This window comes from Mirounga leonina, unplaced genomic scaffold, assembly GCF_011800145.1.
Source record: "Mirounga leonina isolate KUSES-001 unplaced genomic scaffold, KU_Mleo_1.0 Mir_101222, whole genome shotgun sequence".
In the NCBI taxonomy this organism is placed as follows: Eukaryota; Metazoa; Chordata; class Mammalia; order Carnivora; family Phocidae; genus Mirounga; species Mirounga leonina.
The window spans coordinates 421,347-442,276 of NW_023270085.1; the positions used below are offsets into that span (position 1 = coordinate 421,347).

Sequence of the window (20,930 nt, forward strand, 5' to 3'; positions counted from 1 at the left end):
TGGTTTTCTGCTATCATTCCAACACTTTATTTTGTGACAAAGTGGGAGGAACTTGGCAGCTTGCAAAATTCTCGTAGAGGTTAACCACAGGAAAGCCTCAAGATGTAAGTTCTGTTGAAACCTGTATGCCCATTTGATGGGACGATGTACGGAGAATTTTACTTAAGCAGCACACCTGGTATATACATCTCCTCACCTCAGTGCTAAATCTGCCTCCATCCACCTGCTCAATTCTCTTCTTCTGCCAGCCTCTAACCTTTCAAGCTGTAGCCACTTAGCCCCTACATGTAATTTATTCCAGCATAGACTCTGGGAAAAATTCTATTGTTAGGCAGGGAACATACAAGGGTACCCTAAATTATATATATATAAATAAATATATATATAATGTATAAAGTATATATATAATAAATAATATAATTTATAAATATGTATATATACAGTTTTCACCCACGTTCCTACCCTAAATTATATCTGTCTATCTATCTAATTTTCACCCATGTTCCTAGAAATGCATCTGTTAGAAAATACCCAAACTTTTAAAATTTGTTAATTTTTAATATCCCTACCAATCAGAAACCAATCATCCACAAAGGAGATGCTGAAGTTCTGTTTTATCTTTGAGAGGCACTAACTTTCAATTATCCTTTGTTGTCTCTCTCTTCTCTGGGGCTCCCATTAAGAGCAGTAATTGAGGCATAAAGCCTCTGGCCCTGGAGACAGACCCCTGCTCACTAGAAAAGAATAAAGAAGTGACAGCAAGCAATCTCTGCTTTCCTAGGGCTTTCAAGAGTCTGAGTAGGAATTTAGTCATGAGCTTCAAGTGTCCTTCAAAGGCCATCTGATTTGTTCCTGTCCACTTCTGAAATTCTAAATCCTAGAAAAAGTTCCTCGGACTTGAGTGTGTCTTAGTGCTTGTCATGAAGGAAACAAATATGCTGAGGGACACATCATGAAAAGTCTTCATAACTGACCTCAGCTCACCAGGTTCCTATATACTCTTATACTTGGGCAGATATTTTTTTTCAACTGGCTGATCTAGTTGAATGCTTTTTGACTCTGGCTTGTATATGCTGAGGTGAATATAATATAGTAAAGAGCACAAACCTAAGAGCCAGACAAATTTTGGGTTTACTCCTGACTTTGCAACTTATTTGCTTTGTGAACTTGTTTAGTAACTCAAGTTCTTGGATCCTCAGTTTATAAGGTGGGAGGATGATGATAACAATGGTGCCCATGTCATAACCCTCTTAGGAAATATAAATGATAGAATGCAAATTAAACACTAGGAATAATGTAAGCATTCAATAAATGTTATCCACTTTTAGGACATTAAGCTCACTCTCTCTAAAGTGACTAAAATTTCATTCTCCATCTTTCTCCTTCCTCATCCAATTTGTATACCGACTACTTTTATTTAATTTTATTTTTTTCTCAGAGCCAAAAAAAAGCTATCCTTCTGTGAGAACTCTTAAACTTGTCCTTTTTGATTATGGTGGTGTTTTTGTTTTGTTTTGTTTTGTTTCTCTTCAGAGTTAATGATTTATACAAAATGTTACTGGCAGTGCTTAGAATACAATCAATCTTCTTTTCCCTCAGGGGACGCTGAATAATCCAACCTCCTTTCCCTATTCATAAAGGGACTCTGCCTATAAATGACATACCTAAAAGGAGCTTTCCTATTTTTCCAACACAAATTACACATAAACTACCTCTATATCATTCTTTCTCCAACTGAAATGACACACAATGTATACCTAATTTTTCCTCTCTTTCTCTATGCTCTGGTGGAGGCAAATTTTGTTATAACCTGGGTGTAGCTGAGCAGGGAAAAAATAAGACTGCAGGTTAAAAAACTGCTTATACATTCTGATATTCTTTGATATTTTAGCACAATTTTACTCATAGACCTCTTTGTAAGAACCTGCCTTCAGTATAGTCCCAGCAACATAAAAACGTAAGAGCTTCCACTTTTTCTTTGACACCTCCAGAGAGCTACCATGGCACTTTCATTTCTAAATGCAATTTTAGCATCACTCACACAACTACCTTAGACACAGATACACAATTTTGGTAGGATGTTGGAAATTCTTAAAACAAAGTTAGGACTCTTTCTTATTTCAAGAGTTAGAACTGCCTAAATGCTATTTTCTAAAGTGTCTCTTTCATAAAACGTAGTGGTAACCTAACTATTTTTTAGTGATCAGATAATAGCGGATCAAGGAAAGCAAGAACTCTTGATTCTTCAACCACCTTTACTGAATTTACTGAGAATCTGACCACAATCCTATCTATTTATCCACATATTGATAGATATAATTTATATTCTATGTAGTATAACTTATATATACATACAAAGATATAGTATATTGTGCGCATACATGTATTTGTATATATGTCTGTGTATACATATATGTACATATGTACATACCTCTACATATATAGTATATATAAATATATACGTATATGTATATGCAAAATAAAACAAAACTAAATTTTTAGTGTATTAGACACAGAGTACATTAATGTTTCTACCACTGTTCCCACTCACTTCCATCTCTCTTTAAAATGGTTTATAAAAGTGTGTCTGGGTGGTGCAGCTGGTTAAGCACCTGACTCTTGGTTTCAGCTCAGGTCATGATCTCAGGGTCGTGAAATTGAGCCCTGTGTGGGGCTCCATGGCTCAGGTCATTATCTCAGGGTCATGAGATTGAGCCCCGTGTGGGGTTCTGCACTCAGCGTGGAGTTTGCTTAAGATTCTATCTCCCTCTTTTTCTGCCCCTCCTGCTCATGCTCTCTCTCTCTCTCTGAAATAAATAAATAAGTCTTAAAAAATAAAATGGTTTATAAAGCTTGTCCACATAAATTTTCCTAAGACTCATAAATTAGAAAGAGCTTTAAGTGTATAAACTAAGCATCAATTGTGCAATTTTGTATATCTGTTTTTAAGTAACTGTATTATTTCCCCCACAGAGACTTATACTTACATTTTATAAAAATTTTTATAATTGGGATGCTCTTTTTTTTTAAAGATTTTTTATTTATTTATTCATGAGAGACAGAGAGAGAGAGAGGCAGAGGGAGAAGCAGGCTCCCAAGGAGCAGGGAGCCCGATGCGGGACTCAATCCCAGGACCCCAGGATCATGACCTGAGCCGAAAGGCAGACGCTTAACCATCTGAGCCACCCAGGCGCCCTAATTGGGATGCTCTTATCTAATTGACCAAAGACACAATGCTATAGTTTACTTGTCTTGGATTTTGTTTAGAAATACATATTTGTCTCCACACATTTGAATTTGTCTTTTCTATCCCTAGAACAACTTTGTAAAATCAACTTAATTAGAAATCAAAGATATGAGATCATAACTTTTGCATTACCACAACACACCAAATATAGAATTTGAATTTCTCACCATGTATATCTGTGAACTTATTAAACAGATTAGAATAGTTGTGAAAAAATTAACTGTGGCCTCCTAAGAGCACAAATGCCACATATAACTCTTACTTTCACCTTTTGGACCTATGATGCTATTGCTTCTTCCTCCCTCAAGATTTATCAGGAGGCAGAAGTAAATTTTGGTATAAAACAAAAAGAAAAAGACAAGCCTACAACTCAGAGCCTAGGTTATATTCCACAGCCGGAGAGATGTCATGGTCAAGATAGAAATATTCCATTTTTTTCCCAAGGCCTTTAAACCTCAGTACCTTCCACTAATTTGGTCCCCTGAGTCTCAATTTACTTAGCCTGTATTAGTTCTTTTCACTCCCATTACAAATATTCAACCTCAGTTCTCTTATTGAAAAAAAAATTGTTTCTTGGAGTCTTAGTTAGAAGCTTCATTATATTTTCTACACTCAGGGAACAACAAAACAAAAAAACTGACATCCCTAATTCCTCCCTCCTTTTGCCCAATCTCACCCTACCTCTCCCTTTCCTTCCTGTTATATATCACTCCCTCCTCAAATGTAGAGGCCACAATTATAGGGAAAATAACCTTCTTCCTTATGTCTCCTAAAACTAAATCAATATAAGCCCCCCCCATGTTTTCTGATCATTCTAACTAGCCCCTAGTGACTAAGACAGTGCTTGGGACATAGTAGGCATTAGATGAATTTAAATTTTTTTTCATTACGGAAAATTTTGAACATTCAAAGCAATGTTTTTATTTAAGGGATAAATTTAATATTTCCTATGTAGAACAGCAGGAGGCTTAGTTTAAAAAGGCCTAGCCCCACTTTTGAGGCATATTATCCTTAGGAGGCAATGCCACAAGAAAAAGGCAGAACCAAGAGAGAGCTCTGGACTTATGGTACTGCACTAGAAAGGAACCACAACCTAGTAAGCCTGTAGCCTCAAGTCAGCTTCAGCTTCAGCTCCTGCTTCTGAGGCTTGCAATGTATAATAAAATGCACAGTGTTATGCACTTTATGGGCGCTCAAGCAATATTTGTTGGCTGACTTAATTGAGCTATATTTGCAAAATGGCAAGGATGTGAGGAAACTTTCCTACCTAAAAAGAAAGCATTCACAGTGCTAGACATTTGGTAGGCAAATAAACAGTATAATTTCAGCCTAAAAGGAAAAATACTCAAACCCCTATCCAATAGGCCTAGTGGCCAGGCAACCCAAATGTCAGCACCATGTTTCTGAAACTTAATTTAAAATATCATAAATTGTATGTCATCAACTTTCAGGACATTTCTTTCCTGCCTTTCTGTTCCCATTCCCTGCTCCAACTTCAAATCCAGAAAATGTAATTAATAAACCTAAATCTGACCTGTCTGGTGAGATTTCCAAGTAAAAGTAATGTGTCAAGCAGTGATTTAAAAAAACAAATCTAAGAGTGATACATTTGACAGTGTTTTGAAAGGAAATTTCCTTATTCAACAGTGTACTTCCAGAGTGCAAGCAATTCAGGGATTTGCTTGTGATTGTAATGCCACACTTTGATGCATCTGACTTAATCTGCTGACTACCAAGGGGCAGATGACTCTTCTACTATCTCTCAAGGATAAATGTTTACTGATACCCAGGGTATATTTTTAAGTTTTAGGACAATAAGATATTTGGGGCAGTCCCTTCCTTCTGCCAGCATTAATTTCATTCCAGTTAAGTACCAGGCACATGTGACAATTAAGCTCTAGACCCAATTATAGAGGTTTACCCTATTTCAGGTAAATTTTTCCTTTGCTTGAAATGGTTGCCTTAAACCTTTTCCTACTGCCTTTTCTGCCCTCACCACCTGCAAATGGCAACATGGGAACAGATGATTGAGATTAAAGGTGCAGTAAAGACTTCATGAAGCTCAAGGCAAAATGGTTCATTTTGGAGATTCAGTTATTTGTCTTGCCCTACTAGTAGTATTCTGCTTAACAAAATGGTGTTAGTTAACAGTGACATATAATGAAATACCCTACCTTCCCAATACACCTGCTACCCAGTTTTATCTTTTCATTGCTACTATAGTAATTACTGAGCTAAAATATGACGTCTTTTTATCAAATGGTAGAGGAAAGAATAGGAAAAAAATGACAATCATTTTATTTGGTGAAATGAGGAACTACTTCAACTAACAGCCAATAAGCAACTTCTATTTTGCAAGATGGTGAAGGGGATATAAGACAGTTAATAAGTATGCTGATAACAGTGAGAATAAGAATAGTTTTCATTTTATTGAGTTCTAGGCACTATGCTAAGTGTATTGTCAAAAAGCCACAAGAAACCCTTGAGATTATCTAGTCTAACACATTTATTTTATAGTTGAGGAAATTAGCCCAGAAAAGTCAAGTTATATGTATAGTGCCAGTTAGCGGAAGAGTCAGTTTGCCACTCACTATGCTACCCTAAAGGTTCTTGATCTCCTTCTTAATATTTCATAAAATAACTGTGGCCTCTCTGTGTACATTGCTCTTTGGGAAATTGTTTAATTTTCTAATAGTACCTTTAAAAAACAAGTTCTAACCTACCTTCTTTTTACTAATATGGTCTCACATGGGAAAAATCTAAATATTCCTCTACATCAAGTGACAACTCATAAGCTATGAGACTAGCAGCTAAAGGTGAAGAGAAAACTATATTTTATGACTCTACTAGGGGGAAAAAGGAAGAACAGTACTTTCTCCTGAAAAAGAGAAAGAAAAATAAACCCCACTATTTTAAGTGAGGTTTATACTGGCAGGAGGTGGAAGAGTGTAGAAAGATAGGCATCTAATTAGAAGAAAAAGCAGGAAAGTAAAAGGGTTACAATGTGGAGTGTGCAACTCAGCCTTCATTTCAATGTGCACAGACCTCAGCAGACAGCTGGAAACCTGCCAGAGAACAAGGCCTTGGAAACAAGCTGGAAGACATTGGAGAGACCTTAACCAAAACAAACACCAGCAGGGGATGTGGTTGGCAGCACTGAAAAAGCAAAGGACTCTATGAGTCACTCTGACACTAATTTTGAATGGTATCATGCTTCCATTTTGTTGTACAGGGTATTTATACAGCATTTGTTACTGTCTAATACATACATACACATGTATATATTTAATATATATATACAAATATGTATGTTCTTTACCTAAATAATATAACATTACAAACATTAGAAATACAGAATGGAAAAAATATGAAATAGAAAATTACATGCATTATCTCACTATTCTAGCTATTTAATTTACCATTTTTCACATGCATGTTTTTTAAACATAGCTGTAATCAGAGTGTACCTATAATAATATGGAATACTTTGCTTAACATATTAAAGATAGTTCTATGCTGCTAGATATCTTCATAAACATTGATTTTCAGAGCAATGAAATTGACTGAGTAGGTATTTACTTCATCTTATTTTTTACTACTTAGGATTTTGCCGAATTTGTCTTTTCACAAATAATAGCAACAGTAATACACTGTTTTTAAATTTTATCAAATCTCATAAGGTGTTATTAGTTCCATTTTATAAATAAGGGAATGTATACTCAGAGGTTAAGTGACTTGCTTAAGGTCATAGCCAATTAATGGCCAAGTAAGTACTGAATCAGGTCTGCCTGGTTCCAAAGGAAACCCTTTTCTGCTACTTTTCTGCTAAAATAAATCTTTATGCTTTTTCTACATTTTCGGTATTTATCATAGATTTCCAAAAGTGGAATTATTGGCATAAAAGTATGAATATTTTAAAAGCATTTTCTATATACTCTAGATTATTTTCCATGAAGGAGGTATTGACTTACAGTAACACCATCCCAAGACTTTTTACATAAGGAAATTAATTTGAGGTAGAGAAAAAGAGGTCACATCAATGAGTGACAAAGGAAAATATGTCTAATGTAAGTAAAGCATCTGTAATCATCTATCTTCTGTAACACAGAGCTTTCTGCTTTGAAGATGTGATGGTGGAAAGTGTTCTCTATCTCTGGATCTAAATAGGTACATATAAAATGTTATACGCAAACAATGAATCATGGAACACTACATCAAAAACTAATGATGTAATGTATGGTGATTAACATAACATAATAAAAAAAGTATATGATAATACAAAAAAAAATTCTTAGGAATTACAAATGTGTACAGGACCTAGCATATGGTAGGTGCTTCATGAAGATTCAGTTAAAAGGAATTGACATGGACTTCTGGCTCCCGATGAGAATGTGGAAAGCTGGAAAGAGTGTCACCCCTACCCTAGCAACAGAAAAAGCTGAATAATCTACAAAATCATAACTTTTACTGAACCCAGAGAGAGGTCTCAAGGCAACCACCTAGCCTGATGTCTGAAGAAAGATAAACATCTGCAAGGAGAGATGGAACATGAGCACAGGCTTACCTGTGGCTGCAGGGGAAAGGCAAGGTCATCATAGAAGGTGGTATAAAGAATTCAGCTAAATTTTTAAAGAACTGCTAAAGGCCAGGTATGGGCTAGCGTGAGAGTACAATACCCTTGGGAGCCAGCCATAGCTATAAGAGGAATTTATACACACTCACAGGCTTTTCTCCATGGATTTACAGTATTGACCTAGTAGAGAGCAGAAGCCATTGCAGTAGGAAAAGCATGAAACCATGTCCAATTCTTTTCTCCCTAAAGAATAAGAGCCCTGAGCTTTAAGGGAAAGGCAGCAAACTGTCCCCCGCAGGGCATAGAGGAAGACCTACTGCAGCTGGGGAAATGTAAAAAAAAATAATAATAATAATTCCTCTACTTCTGGGAAGGGGCAGGAATTAGTCCTGGGCCCAGGCCATTAAGAAATATCCTACCACTAGCAGAGGGAAAGAATAACTAAGAAAGTCCCACTTCCATGACCCAGAGGCACAGGATCTGCTTAAGGCTGAGGTTGAATCAAGAAAACAGAGAACTCCTCCCTGTCCCACACCAGAAAGAAAACAGAGAACTCCTCCCTGTCCCAGACTAACAAGCACTTAATAAGAAGCAATACCAGGATACCATTAGGGAGGCACAGGAGCATGAAGAATCTCTTTGAAGCACAGATGCACAGGGGAGGTCCAAAGCTGAGGGTAGAGCAGGAAAATGGAGAACCCCACCACCATGCTAAGCACATGGTAACAGAGGAACTTGAAACTGGTGATGAACTGAGGGTAACCATAGCAACAACATAACCCAAACATAGCTCATCTTATTAGATTGACTCAACCTCCCATATTAATGACCTAGAAGAAGAAGAGTGCCTATTTCAAGGCATAAATACTATTTACTTCAATCTCTACTGTTCTACCAGCAATGTCTGACATTCAAACAAACATTTTGAGAAACAAATAATCAAGCAAAAAAAAAAAAAAAAGCTCACTCTCAAGAGACAAAGCAATCAATATAACCAGCCTTAGAGATGATTTGGATATTAAAGTATGAGACAGAAAATATAACACAACTATAATTGATGCATGAAGGGTTTTAGTGAAACATATGGAAAACATGCATGAACAAGTGGAGATTTCAGCAGTGATGTTAACTATAAAAGTCAAGTGAAAATGCTAGAAATGAAAAACAGTAAAGGAGCTAAAAAATGCCTTTGACAGTCTCATCAGTTGGCTCAAAAAAGTTGAGAAAGGACTCAGTAAAACTGAAGATAGGAAATAATGGATCCAAAGTGAAACACAAAGAGGAAAGAGAATAAAAGCAAATAAACATATGAACACATACACACACACATAAGAAACAGAATAGAGAATCCAAGAGCTGTGAGTTAATATCAAATGGCCTAACAAATATAAAATCGGTTTCCCACAAGGAGAAGAAAGAGAACAAAGCAAAAACAAAAAAAATTGAAGACATAAAGGTCAAGAATTTCCCACCCAAAATAAAATGTCAAATTACATATCCAAGAAGTTCAGAGAACCCCAAGGATGATAAATAGCCCACCAAAGACACACACACACACACACACACACACACACACACCAAAACAAAAACCCTAGACATTTCATATTTAAATGGCTAAAAAATAAAGTTAAAGAGAAAAGTCTTAAAATCAGTAAGAAGAAAAATACAAAGGAGCAAAGATAGGAATGACAGTAGACTTCAGAAACTATGCAAGCCAGAAGACAAAAGAGTGGTATTTTTAAAGTGCTGAAAGAAAAATATAAAGTATCAATATAAAATTCTATATCCAGTGTAAATATATTTCAAAAATGAAGATATGAGGGATTTTTACACAAACCGAGGCAGAGAATTCATTACCAGAAGCCCCGCACTATATGTAACATTACAGAAAATTCTTCAGGCTTAAGAAGTATAGAAACTTGGATTTGCCCAAAGAAACTAAAATTCCAGGAATGGATTCAAATGAATAAAAAATAATTTTTTCTTCTTTTTAATTGCTCTAAAAGATAATTAAATAAATAAAAAGTAATAGTATCGAGTATAGGGAACAAAGTAATAGTATTGTGGGTTTATATCACACATAAAGATAAAATATATAACAAATATAACCATACTACACAAGCTGGGTCAGCACACAGTGAAGTATTACTTGAAGAATACTATTTGAAGTATACTATACTGTGTATTTTAAAATGTATGTTGGAAAAATTTTGATTGTGGTGATAGTTACATGACTAAATGATTACATGACTAGTCCAAACTCATAGAATTGTATATTTAAAAGGGCAAATTTTATCAAATGTAAACTATACCTCAATAAACCCTAGTTTAAAAAAAAGGAATTAGCATGCACAACTCACCTTTTACCCTCTTGACTTTTCTTCTTTTTATGGCACCACAGTTCTGATGACTGACGATGAGAAACCATCTTTTTGTGTTATCTAACCTTACCTTTACTTTTTACCTCATATGACTGTTTTTATTCCTAAAATCTGGTGATGGAGCGAGCTGTATTCCTTCAAATAAAAAATACAGAAGCGCGCACACACACACACACACACTCCTCAGGATTTAAAATGGGTATGAAGTCATAGAGATTGTAAATATAACAAAGAAGTGAAGAAGAACTTCTATGTATGTAGGCGTACGTATCTATGTATATGGTAGCAAAATTCACCTACATCACACAATTGTTAACTAATTATTAAGCCTGAAACGCACATGAGGTAGCATAAACAACATATTTGCATTTGTATCACATCACTGTCTACAGCTTATTGATTCTGTTAAAAGGTAAAATCAAAATGGTTTTAAAAAAGTGTCATGGCTATGGTGAGCACTGTGAATTCTGTAAGACTGTTGAATCACAGACCTGTACCTCTGAAACAAATAATACATTATATGTTAAAAAAAGAAGAAGGTAGCAGGAGGGGAAGAATGAAGGGGGGGAAATCGGAGGGGGAGACGAACCATGAGAGACTATGGACTCTGAGAAACAAACTGAGGGTTTTAGAGGGGAAGCGGGTGGGGGGATGGGTTAGCCTGGCGATGGGTATTAAAGAGGGCACGTGCTGCATGGAGCACTGGGTGTTCTACGAAAACAATGGATCATGGAACACTACATCAAAAACTAATGATGTCATGTATGGTCATTAACATAACATAATAAAATAAAAAAATAAATAGTACACCCCCCCCAAAAAAATTAAAAAGTGTCATGAATATTGGCATTCTCTCTGTTCCCTATACTCACAGGTTCTTTCTGCTTTTAGGAACCTTCCACAGTGCTACGTTTACTACTCAGGTTTGGTGCTACAGGTACTTTTGTGCAAATTTTCAAGATCTCCCCTACCCCAACTTAGGTACATGAATTTTTTTTTAAAGCCCCTTCTAGGCAGATGCAACCTAAAGGTACAAGGCTTGGCAAGCAGAGGGCAACCTTGTCTAAACTAGAGAGAAGCCCCTTCCACTGGACCTATACCGGGACACCTCTATACAACCCAGTGTAGAGGACCTGTGGTTAGTCTACAGTAAAGATCAGCCTAGAGAGACTGATTTGGTTTTTGAGGGACAGGCTTGGGGAAAAGGAACACTGCATTTGTACAGAACCTCATAAAAGACAGAAAATGTCTAATCCCCATACTAGAGAGTGGGGGAAGGTGATGAAGGTGATAGGGCCTTTAAAGTAACCCCATCTCCAAGCCAGCCCTCAACAGTATCCCTGCTTTACCTAGAATGCATCAACATTGTCCTCAACAACCACACAAGGGATATATTATAGCTGCAAATATACAGTTATGTGTATGCTTACATATATAGTATATGTGCCTCTCCCAGTCCTTCCCAAACACATACACACATTTAATCACTTACACATTTCTAGACCATAAGCCCTGGAAGAACAGAGATCATCTGTTTTGGTCATCACTTTATCTCCAGAGACTATGACAGTGCTCAGCACATACTTTGTGTGTAATAAATAATCATTAAATAAATGCAGAGTTTTTCTTGTTAGATTATTTGGCTAACTGTCACACACATGTGCACACACATACACACAGTATGATATAAAATGTTGTGGAAATGTTCATTTTTGTAAAATTCAGTTTAAAAGTTGAATGTAATTTGAATGGTATGGATGTATAACATAAAACAAATGATAATTTTTATTTAGGTATATCTTATTTGAATTAATTCCCTTTTCTGTTGACTATTTTATTAATTTTCTGCTAATAATTTTTAGATCTTATGTTTGGTCTGTTGGTTCACTATAGATTTCCAATCCATTTCTTCTGTAATAATTTCTCACAGATATCACTGAGCTATCCTAATTTGATTTATCTCTCAGAGTGAAATGTTTTTGTCATTATTTGTTCTGCAATGTAGGGTTTTCACTTGCAATCATTGTTATTAGAAAATGAAGAACTAATACATAATCTAACTCCACTTACCAAATAGATCCTGCCATAAGTACCAAGGCCAATGGTTTTATCCAGTGAGAATATTCCAGTTGGATCCTGCAAAAATGTAGAACAAAAATTGTCAATCTTCTTGGAAAAGTAGGCAAGTATTCAACTATCTATAATTGTATTTCCAATCTGCCTTGCTTCCTTAGAATTTCCATAGGAGGAACCTAAGTGTCATTTACCAAATGAATAAACATGTCACAATTTTCCTGGACAGAGTATAGTCATTTATGGAAAAGAAACAATGACATGAACATTAAGCAGTTGTATAACAAATTATTACAAACCTGTAAAATGCATACAATTATGTCTAGTTGAAGCATATTCATAATGCAATTAGAACAATTATTGAAATAGAAATATATTTATCTACTTGGAATTGACACTCTTTTCAAATTTATTTTTGAGTACTAACCAGACAGGCAGAAAGTTTAGCATACAGCAATGATGAGTAGAGATGTTGGATACAAAGTCTGGACAGTTCATTTACATAACAGTAATTCTTGAGAAAAAAAATATCACCTCTAAATATGAATAACAGAAGATGTGGTGTGTAGATACACACACACACACACACACACAATGAGCATATTACTCAGCCATGAAAAAGAATGAGATCTTGCCATTTTCAACAAGATGGATCGACCCAGAGAGTATCATGCTAAGTGAAATAAGTCAGAGAGAGAAAGACAAATACCATATAATATCACTCATATATGGAACTTAAGAAACAAAACAAATGAACAAAAAGAAAAAAAGAGACAAACAAAAAAACAGACTTAAATACAGAGAACAAACGGATGGTTATCAGAAGGCCAATGTTGGGGGGGGGATAGGTAAAGTAGGTGAAGGGGATTAAGAGTACACTTATCGTGATGAGCACTGAGTGATGTATAGAATTATTGAATCACCATATTGTACACCTGGAACTAACATAACACTGTATGTTAATTATACTTCAATAAATAAATAAATAAAGTGTCCCCCAAAAGAATATGCACAGTGTCTTGAACCACGATAAGTCAATAAAATCAGATTTTCTTTAAAAATTAAAAAGTGTATATATGAGGGCACCTGGGTGGCTCAGTCGGTTAAGAGTCTGCCTTCTGCTCAGGTCATGATCCCAGAGTCCTGGGATCGAGTCCCACATCGGGCTCACTGCTCAGCGGAGAGCCTGCTTCTCTCTCTCCCTCTGCCTGCCACTCCCCCTCCTTGTGCTCTCTCTCTTTCTCTGTCAAATAAATAAATAAAATCTTAAAATATATATATATTTATATATATATATATATAAAATACACATATATATATATATATATATATATATATATATATATATATATGAGTAACAAAGCAAGAGCTTGGCATTAAAACACAGCAGGGTTTTGGTTTTTTTTTAACTAGACAGTTGGGGCGTTTGTTTATTTTTAAGTTAATTTTTGCATTACCTGAATACCTTTTCATGGCACAAATTCCCTGATGATATTTTCTGTATCTTAACCCCGAATGTGGCATTACAGGAGACAAATAAACATGTTTGTGGACAGATTCCTAAGATTTCCATTTTGCCTCTTTACCTTTACTATGGATATCCCTTTCTTATTCACCACAAAACATGGTTTCTTGAATTTTATCACTACTTAAACTTTTAGCTTAGCAGCTTATTTTGCTATATTAGCAAAACCAAAATGAGGTACAAGTAGATGCCAGTTTATACACAAAGTGGTAGGATCATTGGCAAATCCTTAGAGATTCGCATGCCTTATATAGAAGGCACATTCTATAAACACAAACTTCGTTTAACCTTGTTTGAAACATTTTTATCATTGTGACAAATGTGAGCTAAACAGAAGAACTATTGAGGATATGCAATGTATATGAATGAAATAATGGATTTCTTAAAACTATCAGGGCATATGTGTAATCTAACAAAACTGTCATAGGAAAATGACACAGCTCTGGGATTACTTCAGTCAATAAGTATTCAACTGGACAGAGTCAGGAGACTGGAGGTTTAGCCCCAGCTCTACTATTAATTAACTATATGACTCTGGAGAAGTTATTTACTCTTTCTGGGACTTAGTTTTCACACATATAAAATGAAGGTTTTGTGTTAGGCTATTTTCTAGCTTTAAAATTCTATAGGAAAAAAATCAGATTCTAATGTCCTAAAATCCCAATTGGATTTGATATGAACACTGTTAGAGAAACAGCAGCCTACTTTCTTAAAGTCATCATCAATGTCACAATATGCACTCTATTATTATAACCAGGGAACATAATCCCAATGAAAATATAAAAGTTATTTAAAATGATAATTTTGAGAATTTAAGAAAAATAAAAATAAATTGTTACAGTGGTCTTGATATTAAGCATATCATTGTTATTGTAACTCATTGAAAAATTTATGGAAGAAAAGTTAACCAACAAAGGAGTTGCTAAGGTTTGGCCTAAAGACTTTATCACTTTAGCATATTTCTTTGAAGGATATTATTAAGGGATTTATATTAGACATTATTAATTCTGGAGGAACAACTTCTGGCCACATGTCAAAAGAATCAAATGTGTTAGCTGATTCCTATCAGTAATCCATTCTTCGTTACAGTTAAGGCTACATTTTAGCTGAATAAAATACCACATATTAGAGAACTACTATATTATATGAACAACTATATTTCTGTATCTTTGAGCACAAAAGTCCTAAATGTCTTTAAGCCTTTTTCTAGCCTTCAAAAGTATAATACTTTACTCATATTTGAACTCAGGTATTTAATTACTAGAACAAAAAAAAACAAAGAAATGGACAGGGATAATAAAATACCTGTGGAATTCTTGGAGGCCTTATTTTATCTGTATTCATTGTTTGTTGTTTGGAAATGTTGTTTGGAAATGTTTTCCTGCTCACAAATGACCAAAACATCGTAATTCTCCTCATGGTCACATTTAAAAAAAGAATGTTATAAAAAATTTTCTTCTGTTCTTAAAGACAGCTCAATTTAGTATTCATCTTTACTAAGAGTACTTTTTTCCTTAGTGTTATGCAATATTTTTGTTCCCCATCTCCACACTAGTATCTTTCAAGACTAAATGATTTTCAGACTGGGAAACAAGGGGAGAGGAACTGTGCTAATTATTAGTAGGGTACTATTACCCAATTTCTTATATCAGACTTTCCACTGAATGATAAAGTTTATTCTGGGCTCCCAATGAAGGAAACATTGAAAAAGAATCTTTTTTTTTTTTTGTATCTGTGAAATTAAAAAGTCCACATCAGAGGGGTCTCCATAATTACTTGGTCCTCTTCTCTGCCCTGCCACTCTGAGATAAGAAAACCAGCAAAGGAAAGGTCTTTATATCTATGCCTGCTACAATAATTTGAAGATTATTTGACAGTTTCATATGCTTTGGTGTTCTATTTAGTTAAAAATGGTCAATAAACAAGAAACCCTACTTTATAGAAGCCTTTCTCAAAGGAAATTATAAAAATTCTAAGTCTTAAAACATTTTTGAACCATAAAATGCTGGGCGAACACTTTACACCTTTGTTATATTTCCTAGGTATCTAAAATATCTCCTGCAACTTAAAAGTCTTAGTCTGGTTATTCCCTGAAACCCAAAATATTCAGGAGTTGTTTCTGTCTTCTGAATTCAAGGAGGCGGGGGAGGAATGAATACCTTGATGGACAATTTTATTAAGGATAGGGGTGGGGGGTAACAGGAAGAAAAAGAACCACTAGAAGGCAGTGTTTACTGGTCATGGAGGAGACTCAAAAGCAGAGGCTTATCAACAGAACCAAATATAGCAGAAATTAAAAACAAAAGGGAACTGATAAGTGGTCAATATGGGTAGCAATACATTTTAGATTTAGGGCAATAAAGAAAGAGAACTAGGGAACACAAGTCATTATTCAGACAGCTAAAGGAAGGGAAAAGATTGCACAGCACCTAGAAGGAATAGCACAGGCTTTTCTTTTTTTGTTTTAAATATTAGAAATAGAGATTTTATGAAAAGTTTATGAAGAGAAAAACCTGAAAATGACATATATAACACAGTAAGTGCCAGGGTGAGTTTCAGAGATCGTTGGAAGAATGGGCTTCACAATTCAAGTGGAAAATTTAGAAAGGAAAAATCTCTTCCTCAAGTCCAGTGTTTCTCAAACTATGGACTGTAGAGACTCTCCCTACTTGAGAATCATCTGGAGAATCTTGTTTAAAATACAGATTACAGTTGAAGCAGCATGCAACTCTTGATCTTGGGGTTGTAAGTTCAAGCCCCACATCAGGTTTAGAGATTACGTAAGGATAAAATAATCTTAATAAAATACAGATACCTTGTCCCTACCATGGAATTATGAAAGCAGAATTTCTGAAGATGGGTCCCAAGATCCCCCAAATGATTCTTGTGCATGATTCTTGTGCGTTAATATAAAACCCACTGCTCTACAAATTGGGTGAAAAAAGACTGAGAAAATAGATTGAAGTACCATGTCATGCTGAGGTGATGCTTGAAATACATAATGGAGGACATGCTGAAAGTTTCAATACTTGTGGACTAGAAGGTAAAACTGCTTCAAAACAGGGGGCTAAGGTACTTGGTAAAGTGGGAAGGTTCTCATGACTGAGCATGGAAAGCAGGCTTGGTCTGGGTGGTGGAAGACTGGGAGAGCTGACAGTTATATTTAAATATAAACCTAATGTAATTCAAATATAGTTTTTGGATCATGTGCTATTTCAGATCACCTCTGCCACTACTGTCCTCCAGGCCTGTCTAATCCTGACCCCAATATAGATTAGGACTACACATGGCAGTGTCAAATACCAAGGCCACAGCCATGAGGAATGTCATAACCATACTGGGCACAGAAGGCAAAGGGGACTATCATAGTGAAAGACATGCCAGATTTGGAGATGAAGAAATAGTTTCCAGTCCCAAGGATTGAGTGACATAGGCATACTAGGGGAAAAAATTAATATATATATATATATATAATATTAATTTTATATATATTAGTATATATATACACTAATATGTATATAGAGAGGGGGGGGGGGAGACACACACACACACCCAGGTATTGCTGGCAGGCAAGGTGAAAATAATACTACATATGTGTGTGCACAAACACTCACCCCCCAGATACACATAAAGAGAAAAGGCTTTGCAATTCTCTTTTCAAAAAGGAAGCACAAACCACAAATCTCTGTACTTTCTTTTCTTGTTTTGTCACCTGTAGGAGATATTTATTCAATAGTAAATCAGAAAAAAATTACAGTGACCTCTTAATTAAATATAGCTGACCTGTCATTTCCTGGTTCCTATGTTGGCTCTCTTATTTTATGTCTCTAACTTTAAGGCATTATGCAAAAAAGGTTAAACAATTCCCTCCCCCCCCCTTTGCTTCCCCAGCTTTCACTCTTGCTTACTATTTTAGGTTTAAAAATAATATCTATCTAATAACAAAAATACCAAATAACCTTCCACCACTTTCTTTAAATCCAAATTTGCACAGCCAAGGCTGACCACTCTCAAGGGTCCTTGCCTTGTGGTCATTTAGCTGGCCAGCCCCACAAAGGACATAATATATCAATCTTAAACTAAACCCATATTTAATTATTTTAAAATCTGCAAGATTATGTTTTGCTCAGTGTGAAACACCAAAGTCTGAATCTCCCCTCATTATCTGGCTATTGCCAAATTGGTATATTTGGTGTTGATTGATGCCAACTTTCTGACCTTCATATATTATGAGGATAATTATATTGAAGATAATTATCATAAGAGATCCCACCATAAGCAGATTTCTTTGCTTTATCATCTACTTTGCATCAAAATGCAAACTTCCAAACAGCTAGCTTCGATGTCTTTTGACCTCTTCATTTACTTTTACTTCCTCAGAAACTCAGGAAATAAGTCAAATGCAAAGAAATCTCAAATCATTAAAATATATCTCAGTGACCAAAGCAACATGAACTTTTTGCATCTCTAAAATTTAGACGGTAAGGAAATTCTAAAGGGAGTACTACCCTTCTGCTAGATTTCTTAGGGTTTAGACCTGGATGTTTGGGGAGAGGGGAGAATTAGGTATAGTTTTTTCAAATATTCATAATTTGCTATGGTGAAGACCTCCACAATGAAATCCTGCATAATTGAACAATTTGTTCAAAGCTGAGGACTTAATGAGACTTTCGTGAAATTTTGTTTTCTCCCTATTCCTACATTAAAAACCAACCTCATCTTTCTCCCCTCCACACCCCTACAAAACCCCAGAAAACTAATATCCCACTGAACTGCAGTGTAAAGATTTCAGCCTTTCCCCTTATCTCCTCAGCTCTCACCAAGTTCTTATGTCCCAGGGCCATGACCGGGTCAGTTAGTCTGGGCCATTTCCCCCCATTTTTTTGTGGCAATAAAACTTTTTTTCCCCCTTGGGTTTGGAATTCCCTGCTCTATCATTTCTATGAGGTCTTTCCCATTCCTCTCTTTAGTCAATTTTAGAAAAAAAAAAAAGGTTATTTCAGTTTGCTTATTTGTGGTTTCACATATTTGCCCTAGTTTGCTTTTTTTCCTCTTTCCCCCACCCTACATAGAGACTGTTGGAGATGGGTGGTAACATTTTATTCGTTGGTTTTACACTTTTACTTGGGAGTAAACCTAGTAGAAATATGAAAATTCTGCTCAGAAAGGAAACCACCAATTGAGGCCTTCACATCCCAGAAATCTCATATATGCAAGGTGTAAAAAGATCTAACTTTTAAAAAGTTTGTAGATTTATTTTATAAAGCTGTATCAATAACAAAAATGCTAATATATGCAATTTAACATGTCAATATTGAAGTTCCTTTTTCGTAAGGCTGAGCACAATTTGCTAAAATGTTACCCACGTGCATCACTTCCTCCTCTACACCATTCTAGTGTAAAATTATATAGGTGAGGCTTGTGGAATGCCCCATTTTTGATAAGGACAGGTGCCTGCCTTCATCAAGAACACAGTCTTTAAATGCCAAATATGTATAAAATTAAAGCACCGCGACTTTGAATAGTCCTATAACCTCAAGGTTAATATTTAGCTTTTCCCAAAGCAAGCAGGCCACTGCCCTGAACTATAGTTGCCTGGCGATCATTCCAGCACGGTGCATGCTTATTCCCTTTCAGAGTCCAGGGGCCCTTTGCATTCAAGAGAGGGTGCGAGTGAAATGCCAATCTAAAAAGGGAACTTAAAGAACGGAGCTGGGTGGGATCCAGTATCTGCCAGAAACCAGATGCCAATGAAATAAACGCCACTGCTAAAATAATAAGTCTACTAATAACGACAGCGATAATAGCTCACCAATCAATTACAATTCTGGAGGAAAGCCGGGCATTCAGAAAAAAGAGAATCCACAAACGAAAACCATGAGAAAAAGTTAATTCTGGTTAGTTAGTGAGCGCAATATTTTCTTTTTTAAATTGGGGTGTGCAGAATCCACTTCTTCCCTAAGCGGCGTCGAGTGCTTTTCCTCCTGCAATACTAAATCGGGAACAGTGCCCTGGCAGAATAAGGTTTTAGAAAGCGCCATTATAAAGTGAGAGAAGTGAGACTCCAACGTTTTAATTTTCTAGCCCGCTGTCACCTAGAGGTAAAGGTAACTCCGGGAGTGGGCATCTCCTTTGGCAAAAGAAGCAAAAGACAGGGCGGCGGGGTGACAGGGAAGAGTGCTCTCAGGAAGCCACGCGTCGTCGTGCTCTTTGGCCTCTCCTCGAGCCCCGCAAGAACAGGTACCCGAGCACCGCTAGACAAAACGGGCCACATTTAGAAAATGTCCCGTAGTTTAGGGCCCGCACCACTTCCACCTCTTCTCTCTCCCCCACCCCCGTCCCTTCGCCTTTTCATGAGTTTGGCGTGGCCCGGGTGCCTGGGGGGCGCCTTTTCGGCAAGCCGGCTCTCGGGTTCCTTCCCGCACCCGCGGCCCCGTCGAAGTCCTGTCCTAGCCCAGCTTGCGGATGTCCCTTTCCTACCCCAGTGCTCAGAACATGCAGAAGAGAGCACTTAGGAGGCGATGGGCGTCCTCTACTCACCGGCAAGTGGCCCAGATCCGTGACTTCCTTGTCCCTCCAACCCCCAGGTCCCGCCATGGCTTCGAGCCGATCGAAAGCGGGCGACTGAGTTAGGCACGCTCGGGTAGTCTGAGGTGGAATCGGACAAGAAGTTGAAAAGGGAGAGGACGGGGAAAGGAACAGGGGACCGGGGTTTGTGGCTTGGGAGACAGAGGAGGGGAAAGTGGAGGGAAAGAGTTAGGAGTGGAGGGAAGTTGGAGTTTGAGAGGCGGGAAAGCAAGTTTGGCTAAGGCGAGAGACGAGCCTGAGCGTCTGTCCTGGAGACCAAGAAGTTTAGAGGGGTGCTCCACGGGCAAGAGCGCAGTGTCTGCTCCGGCAGGGTGCGCCTCTTTCAGGGTGGGGAGGGGGGCGGTACAAGGAGGGGGGGCCCCCCCGGGAGCAGCTCGAAGAGGATTGGTGCAGCGTCACGTCGCCAGGTGGGCAGCCGCGCGGCGGGGAGGCGGGCTGGGAGGGGGGAGCACTGGCCGAGGGAGGTGCTGAAGGACTATAACGGTTTGCTAGCCGGCCCCATGCGGCCTCCCCCGCCTGCACGCCCCCTCCCACATCCACCGC

The 20,930-nt window shown here is 37.1% G+C and overlaps 1 protein-coding gene across 1 annotated transcript in view; it reads right to left on the reverse strand.

Moving 5' to 3' along the window:
• The window catches only part of NRK (Nik related kinase), a 139,902-nt gene extending 119,233 nt beyond the window's left edge, over positions 1 to 20,669 (reverse strand). The window contains exons 1-2 of the mRNA XM_035007360.1: positions 20,340 to 20,669; positions 12,272 to 12,337 (exon numbers count right to left, since the gene is read on the reverse strand). Of these exons, the coding sequence (XP_034863251.1) occupies positions 12,272 to 12,337; positions 20,340 to 20,396 (123 nt within the window). The 5' untranslated portion in view covers positions 20,397 to 20,669. The remainder of the gene's footprint in view (positions 1 to 12,271; positions 12,338 to 20,339) is intronic.
• Between the last annotated feature and the right edge of the window lie 261 nt (positions 20,670 to 20,930).